This window comes from Microcaecilia unicolor, chromosome 7 (genome assembly GCF_901765095.1).
Source record: "Microcaecilia unicolor chromosome 7, aMicUni1.1, whole genome shotgun sequence".
Classification (NCBI taxonomy): Eukaryota; Metazoa; Chordata; class Amphibia; order Gymnophiona; family Siphonopidae; genus Microcaecilia; species Microcaecilia unicolor.
The window spans coordinates 278,961,952-278,975,687 of NC_044037.1; the positions used below are offsets into that span (position 1 = coordinate 278,961,952).

General features: G+C 45.8%; 1 protein-coding gene across 7 annotated transcripts in view; it reads left to right on the forward strand.

Moving 5' to 3' along the window:
* Window positions 1–13,736, forward strand: part of MUC13 (mucin 13, cell surface associated) — a 109,342-nt gene that overhangs the window by 35,409 nt on the left and 60,197 nt on the right. For 6 of the 7 annotated variants that reach the window (XM_030210529.1, XM_030210533.1, XM_030210531.1 and 3 more), the window contains 2 exons: window positions 2,532–2,582; window positions 3,840–3,890. The exons of the other annotated variant lie outside the window; for it this stretch is intronic. In XM_030210529.1, the coding sequence (XP_030066389.1) occupies window positions 2,532–2,582; window positions 3,840–3,890 (102 nt within the window). The remainder of the gene's footprint in view (window positions 1–2,531; window positions 2,583–3,839; window positions 3,891–13,736) is intronic. 7 annotated transcript variants of the gene reach the window in all.

Here is a 13,736-nt window from a genome sequence, read left to right on the forward strand (position 1 = left end):
TAGCAATGCTGCAACAACTGTCAAGCACTTTGTGAACACTCTGGGCGCAGAAGCGAGACCAAAGGGCAGTACACAGTACTGAAAATGCTGAGTTCCCAGGCAAAATCGGAGGTATTGCCTGTGATCTGGAAGCACCGAGATGTGAGTATAGGCATCCTTTAAGTCCAGAGAGCATAGCCAATCGTTTTCCTGAATCATGGGAAGAAGGGTGCCCAGGGAAAGCATCCTGAACTTTTCTCGGACCAGATATTTGTTCAGGGCCCTTAGGTCTAGGATGGGACGCATCCCCCCTGTCTTTTTCTGTACAAGAAAGTACCTGGAATAGAATCCCAGACCTTCTTGCCCTGGTGGAACGGGCTTGACCGCATTGGCGCTGAGAAGGTGTACAGCTGGTACGTTTGAATCTTGGCCGTGAGCATTCCAGCCTGATACGTATGCCTCCCAAAAGAATCCAAGGTTCTAGACTCTCTGCCCGGGGGCGCCGAGGCATAGTCCCTAGTACTCTTGGATCTTGTGAGAGCAGAGTCCACCACCATGGAATCGTGAGGAGGTTGGGCCTTCACCATCACAGGCTCACCATGAACTCTGTACTGGGACTTGGACTTCTTGTTGACAACTGAATTAGATAGAGGTCAAGACCAATTTCGCAACATCACTTCCCGGAGTTTATTGTGCAAGGGGGCCGTTGCAACCTCTTTTGGTGGAGTAGGATAATCCAGGACCTCGAACATCTCGGCCCTGGGCTCATCCACAGCCTCCATGGGAAATGGAATGTCCCTAGACATTTCCCGCACAAAAGATGAAAAGGAGAGACACTCAGGTGGAGATTGTCTAACCTCAATAGGTGGAGTGGGATCAGATGGAAGCCCCTGAGAATCTTCCTCTGAAAAATATCCGGGGTCTTCCTCCTCTCCCCATGAGTGCTCCTCTTCGGTATCGGACAATAGCTCACGAAGAGCAGTCCAAATCCGAGCCTGCCTCGACCTCGAGGATCAATGTCCTCGTGAAGGGCGTCGAGAAGTGGACCCTTGCCTGGACTCCGGCGAAGCTTCCTCCACCGACGTCGAGGGAGAGTCAACCCGGGTGGCAACCGACTCAGGCACCGCAAGCGGTACCGAGGGCGGAGACCTCCGCACAGGAGATGGGCCAGACGCCATCTCAGCAGTGGATACCCGAGGCGCAAGCACCTCCGGTACCAAGGCAGATGGACGCATTATCCCTTCCAGAAGGCCTGGAAGCATGGCCCGGAGACACTCATCGAGGGCTGCCATCGGAACAAGCTGTGGGGCCGGTGCAGGAGTCGGTGCCAGAGTCTGAAGAGGTTCGAGAGCCGGTACCTGGCTGCCAGACGACCGACGCATCGGCACTTCCTGAATGGAGGGTGAGTGGTCCTCCTGGCGCCGACGCTTCTTGGGTGCCGCATCCCTCGGCTCCCCGGAGCTCTCAGTACCATGACGGGAAGGAGATCGATGGCGATGCTTCTTAGCCTTCGCCCGACGCCTGTCATCGACACTCCTCGGTACCGATGGGGAGGACGTGGAATCCTTACACCTCCTCGGGCCAGGTCCGACTCAGGGCGGTCCCAGGGGGCCTGCATAGCAGTAGGCCTCAAGACGGGTGGAGACCCACTCGATGCCACACTGCTCCCAGCTCGAATTGGTCTCTCGCAGCCATTACCTGACCTCTCGATGCCGCTTCCCTCGACGTCGATGTCGATGCCGCCGACCTCGGTACTGATGTTGATGCCGACGTCGAAGGACCGGACCGATCTGAAAAGAGCTTCTCGCGCTGAGCCTCTCGAGCCACCTGGGTCCTCTTTTTCATTAATTTACAGAGCTTACAGGAAGCTGGTAAATGGTCGGGCCCAGGCACTGGAGACACCAAGCGTGAGGGTTGGTTGACGAGATGGTCCGGTTGCAGCGGGAACAGCGCTTGAAGCTGCTGGGAGTCCTCGATGACATGGGAGGAAAAATAGTGGTCGAAAAATCAAACGACTCGATGGTGCCACTGAAAAAGGCACAAAACAGGGAAAAAGAAACGTGACCGAGCGGCCTAAAAGTGACGGAAAAGAAAGGAAACTTAGAAAGAGGGGGAAAACCTAGGAAAGATTAAGGAACCTCTTTTTTTTTTAAACAAAATGAAAAAAGGCAAAAACTGGAGCGCATAAACGCGACAAAAAGTCTCCTGGGCCGAAAAACACAAGGAGCACTTGAAAACAAACCCTCTCTCACGAAGCGGAAAAGAAAGAACTGAGGGAAGCGCGCGGGTGTTGCGGGTGGGAAGTCACTCGCGCATGCGCAGTGCGTTGTCCCCGTGCCCATCTCGTCGCTTCCAGAAGCTTTTAAAAGTTTTTCTTTTAAGTCCGGAGCTCCTGGGCCATCGCGGATGACGACCCATGCGTGATGATGTCCAGCCTGCTTGTCCTCGGAGAAGAATGTTTACACACTGATAAGATAACGTAACTTAACAGGCACATTTATAAAAGCAGTAAAAAAAAACGTGACTGCTAAGATACTTTTCTTTTCATACAGGATCGACTTCTGCAATGATCAGTACAGCCACATCTCAAACAACCATCTCAGGTATGTTGCCGTTAGAAAATGAGATGGTGGGAATAGTCTAAGATGGGATCTCAAGCAAGGGACAAAGCAGACTGGGGGTAATTCTATAAAGTAGATATAAGTACATAAGTAATGCCATACTGGGAAAAGACCAAGGGTCCATTGAGCCCAGCATCCTGTCCACGACAGCGGCCAATCCAGGCCAAGGGCACCTGGCAAGCTTCCCAAACGTACAAACATTCTATACAATCAAGCCATTGTGACATCACTAATGAGGTTGGCTCTTATTGGTGGAATGAGCCACTATGACATCACAATAGGTTAAATCACTGCTCTATGTAATAAAAGTGAGCCAAGTAGAGGACATAAGTACATAAGTAATGCCACACTGGGAAAAGACCAAGGGTCCATCGAGCCCAGCATCCTGTCCACGACAGCGGCCAATCCAGGCCAAGGGCACCTGGCAAGCTTCCCAAACGTACAAACATTCTATACAATCAAGCCATTGTGACATCACTAATGAGGTTGGCTCTTATTGGTGGAATGAGCCACTATGACATCACAATAGGTTAAATCACTGCTCTATGTAATAAAAGTGAGCCAAGTAGAGGACATAAGTACATAAGTAATGCCACACTGGGAAAAGACCAAGGGTCCATCGAGCCCAGCATCCTGTCCACGACAGCGGCCAATCCAGGCCAAGGGCACCTGGCAAGCTTCCCAAACGTACAAACATTCTATACATGTTATTCCTGGAATTTTGGAGTTTTCCAAGTCCGTTTAGTAGCGGTTTATGGACTTGTCCTTTAGGAAACCGTCCAACCCCTTTTTAAACTCTGCTAAGCTAACCGCCTTCACCACTTTCTCCGGCAACGAATTCCAGAGTTTAATTACACGTTGGGTGAAGAAAAATTTTCTCTGATTTGTTTTAAATTTACTACACTGTAGTTTCATCGCATGCCCCCTAGTCCTAGTATTTTTGGAAAGTGTGAACAGACGCTTCACATCCACCTGTTCCATTCCACTCATTATTTTATATACCTCTATCATGTCTCCCCTCGGCCGTCTCTTCTCCAAGCTGAATAGCTCTAGCCTCCTTAGTCTTTCTTCATAGGGAAGTCGTCCCATCCCCGCTATCATTTTAGTCGCCCTTCACTGCACCTTTTCCAATTCTACTATATGAATGTTATACACTGATAAGATAACGTAACTTAACAGGCACATTTTTAAAAGCAGTGAAAAAAACGTGACTGCTAAGATACTTTTCTTTTCATACAGGATCGACTTCTGCAATGATCAGTACAGCCACATCTCCACCAAAGACCTCAGGTATGTTGCCATTAGAAAATGAGATGGTGGGAATAATCTGAAATGGGGGTGCAGTGGCAGTCAGCCTGAGGCAAGGGGATGGTCTGCCGCCTCAGCTCAGCTTGGGTCCACTCCACTCCCCAGTCTGACATCTCCCCCTTCCTTCATTCCATGAATGTACCTTTTTTGTGGCTTTCAAAAGTTGGGACGGCAGCAGTTTCCATATGCTACATTGCCGCTGGCCCCAGTCCTCTCTCTCTATTGCTGCTTTCCCTGCCTCCGAGGAAACAGGAAGTACATCAGAGAGGTGGCGGGCAATAAGAGAGAAGGGGTCGGCGGCAGGGCAGAGAATGGAAACCACTGCCACCCTGACTTTTGGAAAGCCACAAAAAAAAGGTGAATTCGAGGAAGGAAGGGCAGGGGGTGATGCCAGAGCGCAGGGGGCGTGGGAGTGGATACTTCTCCAAAAGAGTGCCACCTGAGTCCCCTGCCTCAGGTGACCTAAAGGTAGGGCCGCCACTGTGGGGTGATTCTCCGTGAGCCTTCTCAGGAGTGCCCCCCCCCCCCGCTCTGGAATTTACTCCAATATAAATATTCTTTGATCCAGCAGTTTTCCTCATCTGTTCCTTTATATTTCCAGCTCAGCTGGAATCAGGGAAAGGATCTGATACTGTGAGAATTTATTTGAAACAATTTGGGATTTTTTCCTGTTCCTGGCAGGTTAAATAACGCTGAACACCAGCCGGGATGTCTTTTTCACTTGAAGGCTGGTGCTGAGATGCAGATTTTTCACACTGTCCTATGTATGTTAAAATGTGCAAATTAGCCTTGAACCTGCAAAAATCCTGATATTTTGGGCTTTTAAGGTTTTTTTTTTTTTTTTTTGGGGGGGGGGGGGGGGTTGCACATAGAGCCCTTTTGCAAAGAGTTTGCAAACATTGGTGCATAGTTGTTACATATGGAAGTTTTATTGCTGGATTTTTATGACACAAAATCCTGCAAAGCAGTTAATTATTAATGAAATCTGGAAGAAAAAAACAGGCACATGGAAAACACATCGTCGAGCTGTTTCTCCAAAAAAGATGACTCCTCCTCTACAGCTGAAGTTTGACAAAACAAATTAGAGTAAACCTTTTTAAATTATGCTTGCTATTCACTAAAAAATTATAGCATGCCAATTTAAAATGATAGTTGGGAAAGAGGGTAACCTTCATCTTGCAGATGCATCTTAAAACATACTAAAGAAATGTGAATACAGTGCAATCCGTTTAAATGCAAAGGTCTGGGACCAAAGAAATGCATGCAGTTAAACAGAGCATGCACTTAACCGTTGTGACCCAAAGAAGCTTGACATCTGATAAATATATGTACAGTACTGTTTATTATATGTACAGTATACAGTCTCCATTAACTGATGTTAGGCTTACTTGAAGTAATCAGTCATAGTCCTCTGTACACTTTTGGGTCTGTGAGTTCCATAGACTATGTCTGCCAGACAGTAAAAACTGTCATAGCACTGACATCCAGTGGCCTCCAGATAGGCCCGCACGGTGTTGAGACTCTCCAGCGCTCTTGCAAAAGTGACAGGAGGAGATTGTTGAATTTTGTCAGCATGTGCCTCTGCTCATTTCGTCATCTGTTCCATCAACAGCTGTAGTTGCCTGCGTGTAGGCGCATATCTCAACATCAGTGCTGTCTTCAGCTGTTTGTAGATCGTAATTAACAGCTACTTAGCGATGGAACTCCTCTTCAGTAACACTGGCTGGGATGTCAATAACCTGTTCATCTGACGTGTTTGCAACAGCTACAACTGTTTCGTCCCTCTTCACATCCTTAACAAAGCTTGCCCGCTTGTAGCAGTTCACAATGGTTGCCTGTGTAACATGATTCCAGCTTCTTTCTGTATATGTAGGAAATCCAACAGTGATCGATTACTGAAATGCTAAATAGTAGTAGTAGTAGCAGTAGATTACGAGCCAGTTCAACAGCACATTTATCCTTGCCAGTCTGGTCATCCATAATGCTCATCAGACGACGTAGCACAAGAGCCCAATAATGTTGTTTGAAATTGGCTATTATGCCCTGATCCATAGGTTGGATCAGAGAGGTAGTGTTTGGTGGCAGGAAGACCACCTTGACGTTAGACAGCCTGACAACATCCCTGTGTGCAGCACAATTATCACAAAGCAACAAAATCTGACGCTTTTGTGCCCGCATTCTAGTGTCTAACTTCTTTAGCCACTGCTTCCAAATTTCCCCAGTCATCCATGAATTTGCGTTAGCCTCGTATGACACAGGAAGTCGCTTAACATTCTTGAAGTAATGGGGCTGTTTGCTCTTTCCAATGACGAGTGGTTCCAACTTCTCACTCCCATCCATATTGCAGCAAAGGAGGATCGTCAGTCGGTCCTTTGATGTTTTACCTCCAGTAGTTTCGGCATGTTTGAATGCAAGTGTTCCATCAGGAATTGCTCACCAGTAGATACCATTTTCATTAGCATTGAAAATGTCACGAGGTGCAAACTTGTTCAAGATGGTAGGAAGAACTGAAACAACCCAATTTTCAGCACCAAAGTCATCAGCGTCTTCCTTCTCACCATGCTGTTTCTTGAATTTTATGTTGTTCCTCTCCTTCCACCTTTCCAACCATCTAACAGTTGCTTTGAATTCAGTTAGTCCTAGACTTTCAACTAGTTGGTTAGCTTTCTCCATAAGCATTGGACCACTGACAGGAAACTGTCTGCTCCTGGCTCGAGAAAACCACCGAAGAAGAGCATTTTCTACCTCCTCAGCTTTTCCCGCCCGTTTTCATTTCCGTTGTGGATTTGTATTGTTTTGCCAGTCTTCCAGAAGCTGGTCTTTCTGCTTCAAGACATGTGAAATTTGACTGGGATTGACACCATATTCTTTAGCAATAGATGCTTGACTTTGTTTGTTTTCTAATTTTTTAAGAACTTCTATTCGTTCAGCCAGTGTTAAAGTCTTACAGTTCCGCCGTGACGACGACGACGACCCCAGTGTACACTCTAACAACATTCTTTCACTTATTCTGCCTGTGGCAGTTAAAGGGGCAGTAAATTTGAAATCTCGTTGGTTGTCACGCACCAATCGGCTTCCATCTTCCGTGTGCGAGCTTATGTGGAGTCTTCCCTGCAGAGCAGTCTTAAACCATGCATATAAGTGAATCTTGCACTTATCAGTGGTGTGCTAAACCGAAGTTTGTCCCCATAGAAATTGATGGCACCAAACACGGGACCGAAGTACAGCATACAGTTAAACAGACCATGCACTTATCCGATGTGCACTTAAATGGAGTGCACTGTAATAAGATGCTTTTCTTCTTATAAAGAACCAGCTTTTATTACAACAACTAGTAATTTATTTATTTATTTATTGCATTTGTATCCCACATTTTCCCACCTTTTTGCGGGCTCAGTGTGGCTTACAATAGGATATGAATAATAGAAATACATTTGTTACAATTTGGTTATGGATTACATTGTGCAAAGGTATAAGAGACATTCAAATGTCAGATTTGGAATATGACAATGGGATATCAACATAGAAGTAATTGGAAGGGGGCAATGGGAAGCTAAAGGGTAGTGTTAGACAAAGACATATGGTGTCCATAGTTCCGTGGATAAGTGCGTGATAGATTGGGGTGGGGATGAGGGATCAAAGTGGTTGTAAAATGCATTGATGAATAGTGAGTGTGGACTCTATGTGAGTTGGCTCTTTCCGTAAGTTTGTTCAAACAGGTGAGTCTTTAGTAGTTTACGGAAGGAAGCTTGATCGTCAATCCTTCTCAGGTTACGCGGTAGTGTATTCCATGCCTGCGTGCTCTTGTGGGAAAAGGTTGACGCGTGCAGCGTCTTGTATTTCATGCCTTTGCAAGTGGGGAAGTGGAGGTTTAGGTGTGTTCGGGATGATCTTTTAGCGTTTCTGGGTGGTAGGTCTATTAGATCAGACATGTACGCTGGGGCTTCGCCGTAGATGATCTTATGGACTAGTGTACAAACTTTAAAAGTAACGCGTTCCTTGAGTGGAAGCCAATGTAATTTTTCTCGTAGTGGTTGTACCCTTTCATATCTTGGTTTTCCGAAGATGAGCCTGGCTGCTGTATTTTGGGCTGTTTGAAGTTTCCTCAGTATTTGCTCTTTGCAGCCCGCGTATAGTGAGTTGCAGTAGTCCAGGTGGCTGAGGACGAGGGATTGCACTAGGCTGCGGAAGACGTATCTTGGGAAGAATGGTCTTATTCTTTTCAATTTCCACATGCAGTAGAACATCTTCTTGGTTGTGTTGTTTGCGTGGGTTTCGAGTGTTAAGTGGCGGTCGATGGTGACTCCAAGGATTTTTAGCGTTTCTGAGACTGGAAGGTTTAGGGTTGGTGTGTTTATTGCGTTGAATTCATTTGTGTTATATTGGGAGGTGAGTATCAGGCATTGGGTTTTTTCTGCATTTAGTTTCAGGCGGAATGCATCTGCCCATGTGTTCATGATGTGTAGACTTTGATTGATTTCGTTGGAGATTTCTTTGGTATCTTGTTTGAATGGGATGTATATTGTCACATCGTCGGCGTATATGTATGGGTTGAGGTTGTGGTGTGATAGGAGTTTGGCTAAAGGGATCATCATTAGGTTGAATATAGTTGGTGATAGAGGCGATCCTTGTGGGACTCCACATTCAGGTGTCCATGCTTTGGACGTGGTTGAATTTGATGTGACTTGATACGAGCGCATGGTTAAGAACCCCTTGAACCAGTTCAGGACATTTCCTCCTATGCCAAAGTATTCAAGTATGTGTAGTAGGATTTCATGATCAACCATGTCGAAGGCGCTTGACATGTCGAATTGTAAGAGGAGTATATTGTTACCAGTTGCAATTATTTGTTTGAATTTGGTCATGAGAGTGACTAATACTGTTTCTGTGCTGTGATTCGAACGGAATCCTGATTGGGCATCATGGAGTATTGAGTGTTTGTCTAGATAGTTTGTGAGCTGTTTAGTTACCATACCTTCAGTTATCTTGGTTATTAGTGGTATGGATGCTATTGGCCTGTAGTTGGTTATTTCGCTCGTGTTTTTCTTTGTATCTTTAGGAATTGGGGTGAGTAAGATTTTTCCTTTTTCCTTTGGGAAGAGTCCATTTTGTAGCATGTGATTTATATGGTTTGTTAGGTCTAGTATGAATTGTTGAGGAGCAGATTTCATGAGGCTATTTGGGCATATGTCTAGTTTGCAGTTGGATTTGGCATATCTTTTGAGAGTTATCGAGATGAGGTCTTCTGACAGTGGTTCAAATTCGGTCCAGGTTCTGTCTGCTGGGTGTGTTCCTTCTTCTGGATCTAGACAGTCTAGAAGAGTGGTGTATTCTGTTGGGCTGGCGGGTATTTTGTGTCGTAGTAGTATAATTTTCTCCTTGAAGTATGTCGCAAGGTTGTCAACACTTGGTGTATCTTTGTCGTTGGTTGTAACTGGTGTGGTGTCTAACAGTTTGTTCACGAGGTTGAAGAGTTTATGTGTGTCTTTGTAGTTTGGTCCTATTAGTGTTTTGTAGTGTAGTCTTTTTGTTTGTTTTATGGTATATTTGTATTTTCTTCGGAGTAGTTTCCAGTCGTTTCGTGTTTGTTCGTCTCTTTTTTTGTTCCAAGCTCGTTCTAGTCTCCTGACTTGTGTTTTTAGTTTTTTCAGCTCTTCGGTGAACCATGGATTTGCATTTTTCCTATGTGATGTTCTTGTTTGGACTGGGGCAATTTTGTCTAGTGTTCTTGTACTTATATTGTCCCATTCTTGGAGGAATTGGGTGGTGTCTGCGTTTGTAGTCCATTCGTTCTGGTAGATCTGTTGCCAGAATGTTGTGGGGTCTATTTTTCCTCTCGTGGTGTAGGTTGTTCGTTTATGTTTGGTGTTTGTGTTTAGTTGTGTTTTTCGCCAGTAAAGAGTGACATTTGCTTTATGGTGGTCTGACCATAATGTGGGTGTCCATGTTACGTTAGCGAGTATGATAGATGAGTCCGGTTCGAATCTATTCGTTATGATATCTAGTGTGTGTCCTTTTTCGTGAGTTGGTTGTATGTTAGGTGTTTGCAGATCCCAGAGTTTTAGGAATTCTTTGAATTCTCGTGTATTTGGTAAGGTGTCAACTTCTAGGTGTAAGTTGATGTCGCCTAGTATGAGGATGTTTGAGGCTGATACGCAGGTATTCGAGATGAAATCCACGAGTTGTGTTTGGGCGTCTTGCCATTTTCCTGGTGGTCTGTAGAATAGGATTGTGCTGAGGTGTCCTGTTAGGCTTGGATGGTTGATTCTAGTCGATGCAATTTCAAGTTGTGGTGAGGTGGATTCGCCTGTGATTGTGATGGTGAATTCAGGTTTGTATATAATAGCTATTCCGCCTCCTCTTTTTTTTCCATTTCTTGTCCAGTGCGTGATTTTGTATTCTGGTGGGCACGTTTGTAAGATGGTAGGGTCTGTGGGACTATGGAACCAGGTTTCTGTGATGAATAGGAGGTCCAATTTGTCTGTGATGATCCAATCTAGTATGTCTACTGCGTTGCGTACTGCTGATCTTGCATTGATGTATCCTAGTTGGATTGAGTGATGTGGTTCCAGGGTGGGGTGTGACGTGTTTATTTTTATTAGTTGTCTGCTTCTTCTGTAGTTGGATTTGTTGTTGTCATTGTTTTCCTCATTTTGTCGGTGGTGTTTATGTCCGGAGGTTATTGCGATTGGTTGGTTGTTGAGTCTTTGATTTGGTAGGTTGTTTAAAGGTTGTGCATAGGATTGGTGAGATGTAAGCGGGTTGTTGTGGTTGTTGTTTTGGGCGTGCATTGTGTGTATGTGAGTGTTATGCGGTTTTTGAGTAGTAGGGTTGTTGTTGACTAGGCTGTGGGTTGTGTGTGCGTGTAGGAGTATAGTGAGACACTGGATAGTTAGGAGTGCACTGCTGGTGTTCATGTCTATGTACTAGGCGTTGTGGCAAATATGTATCAGGTGTACTTTTAGTGAGTCAAGTTTACAATTGTATTCGAGCTTGGCTACAATTCAAGTGAGGTACAAAGGAACTTCTACAGTAACCAATCCAGGTATGAGTAACAATATAATATGTCCATTACAGGGGCATATCTGTGTGGGGCCACGGGGGCCTGGGCCCCCGCAGATTTCACCCTGGACCCCCCATACCGCCGTCAACCCTCCCCCACCATCGCCTGCCGCTGCTTTAAAAAATATTCCTTCAGCTGGCGGGGGACCCCAACCCCCGCCAGCCGAGCCGAGGTCTTTCAAGTTCTTCTTCATCCTCCGTGTCCGACCATGCTGTTCAAAGGAGCTGCTGAATCCAGTTTTGGAGTCTGACGTCGCTGCACGTTGTACGTGCAGGACGTCCTGCACGTACAACTTGCAGCGACGTCAGACTCCGGGATTCAGCAGATCCTTTGAACAGCATGGTCGGACACGGAGGACGAAGAAGAACTAGGAAATCCGACTGCAACGTTTGCATTTCAACGCAGAAGGGCGGGAGGGGGTGGAGCGGAGAAAGAAAGAGCTGAAATCTTTTTTTTTTGCTTTCGCGTTGCACAATGTTTAGACAACTTCGCCTTCAGTTGTCTATGACTGTTGATGAGACTTGTTTAGGATGGTGGGCAGACTGGAGAGCAAAGGGTAAGATTGGACTGATGTATCTTTACAGTTTTCTTGCATGAATGAGTGTCACCTTCCTATCAGACAATGGAGTTCCTTTCTATGGTCAATCTTGTTTTCTGATAATGTTTTAATTGATGTTTACTTGTTTTTAATATTTAATTTTTTTTAATTCCGTGAACCAGGGGCGTATCTGAAGTTTGGCGGTAGGGGGGGGGGGCTATAATGTGCCCCCTCACTCTGGCTCTGGCCCCCCCTACCGCCAAACTTCAGATACGCCCCTGGTCCATTATAAATTGAAATAGTTGTAATGGCGTGAAATGCATCTCAAGTAACATGGTAACATAGTAGATGATGGCAGAATAAAGACCTGTATCATCCATCCAGTCTGCCCAAAAGAGAAACTCACATTATAAGGTATGATATGATGCTACATATGTATACTTGATCTTGATTTATCCTTGCCATTTTCAGAGGATGTAGGCAGATTATAGCTTGGCCATTTTGAGCTACAATTTATTCAGTTGAAGCAAAACTTCTTTTTTAAAAATTTTCATACAATAATCCTCAGTGGACAGAGCATCACACTACCGAGAGATTTGCATATTGAAATATTTTTTTTTCAGCATTACAAAATTGGCCATAATTTACGGTAATTATTTTAGAAGCCTTACTCATGATTTGCAAAGATAGAAACCCATTTTTAGGAAGCTGGGGTTTATGCATGCAAATCACTAATAAATGTAAATGACAAGGGGGCGTGGTTTGGGCATAGTTAGGGTAGGACTGGGGTGGGGCCAAAATCTGCATGTTTATTCCTCATTTCAGAAGGGGACATGCACATTTATAAGCAGCAAGCTCAATGTCAGGTTTTACAGCTGCTCCCAGGCATATCTAGGTTTTGTAAAAGTGCTCATTTTGGTCAGTACAGGGGGGTTTAGGAGAGGTTGCCCTCTCAATCACCCTGTTCCCCCTTCCCCACCCCCAGTAAATGGTCAGTGCTGCATAATTGTGGGCTTCATACCTAATTGGAAGAACATAAACATCTAAAGGGCCCTTTTACTAAAGCTTAGCGTGTGGTAACTGACATTAGCGTGGAGGAGTGGCCTAGTGGTTAGGGTGGTGGACTTTGGTCCTGAGGAACTGAGTTTGATTCCCACTTCAGGCACAGGCAGCTCCTTGTGACTCTGGGCAAGTCACTTAACCCTCCATTGCCCCATGTAAGCCGCATTGAGCCTGCCATGAGTGGGAAAGCGCGGGGTACAAATGTAACAAAATTAAAATAGATACTATTGGAGATTCTACATGGAATGTTGCTACTATTGGAGATTCTACATGGAATGTTGCTATTCCAATAGCAACATTCCGTGTAGAAGCCTGCGCAGCCACATTGGTGATCTGCACGGTCCGTGTTTCGGCTTTTCATTTGGGAGGATTTGGCGCCAAAACTTTTTCAATTCGAACCTGTTGGTACGAGACAGTATACCTCCCTTTATTTAGAGACAACAATTCATGTGCTCCACTGTCAATCAGTATAGAACTGTGCACTCACTGATCGACCCCTGATGAAGGCTTTTTTAAAAGCCGAAAAACGGACCGTGTAGGGTCCAGATGGGGTGTTTTTTCGGAGCATCTCATCCTGGTGTTTGGACTGATCTCTTGAAGTTGGTTTCTTTTCCACTTTCTTTTGTGCTTTTCCGGAGATGGGAAGGTGGTAGAACGAGAGGACATGAAATGAGATTGAAGGGGGGCAGACTCAAGAAAAATGTCAGGAAGTATTTTTTCACGGAGAGAGTGGTGGATGCTTGGAATGCCCTCCCGCGGGAGGTGGTGGAAATGAAAACGGTAACGGAATTCAAACATGCGTGGGATAAGCATAAAGGAATCCTGTGCCGAAGGAATGGATCCTCAGGAGCTTAGTCAAGATCGGGAGGCGGGGCTGGTGGTTGGGAGGCGGGGATAGTGCTGGGCAGACTTATACGGTCTGTGCCAGAGCCGGTGGTGGGAAGCGGGACTGGTGGTTGGGAGGTGAGGATAGTGCTGGGCAGACTTATACGGTCTGTGCCAGAGCCGGTGGTTGGGAGGCAGGGCTGGTGGTTGGGAGGTGAGGATAGTGCTGGGCAGACTTATACGGTCTGTGCCAGAGCCGGTGGTTGGGAGGAGGGGCTGGTGGTTGGGAGGCAGGGATAGTGCTGGGCAGACTTATACGGTCTGTGACCTGAAGAGCACA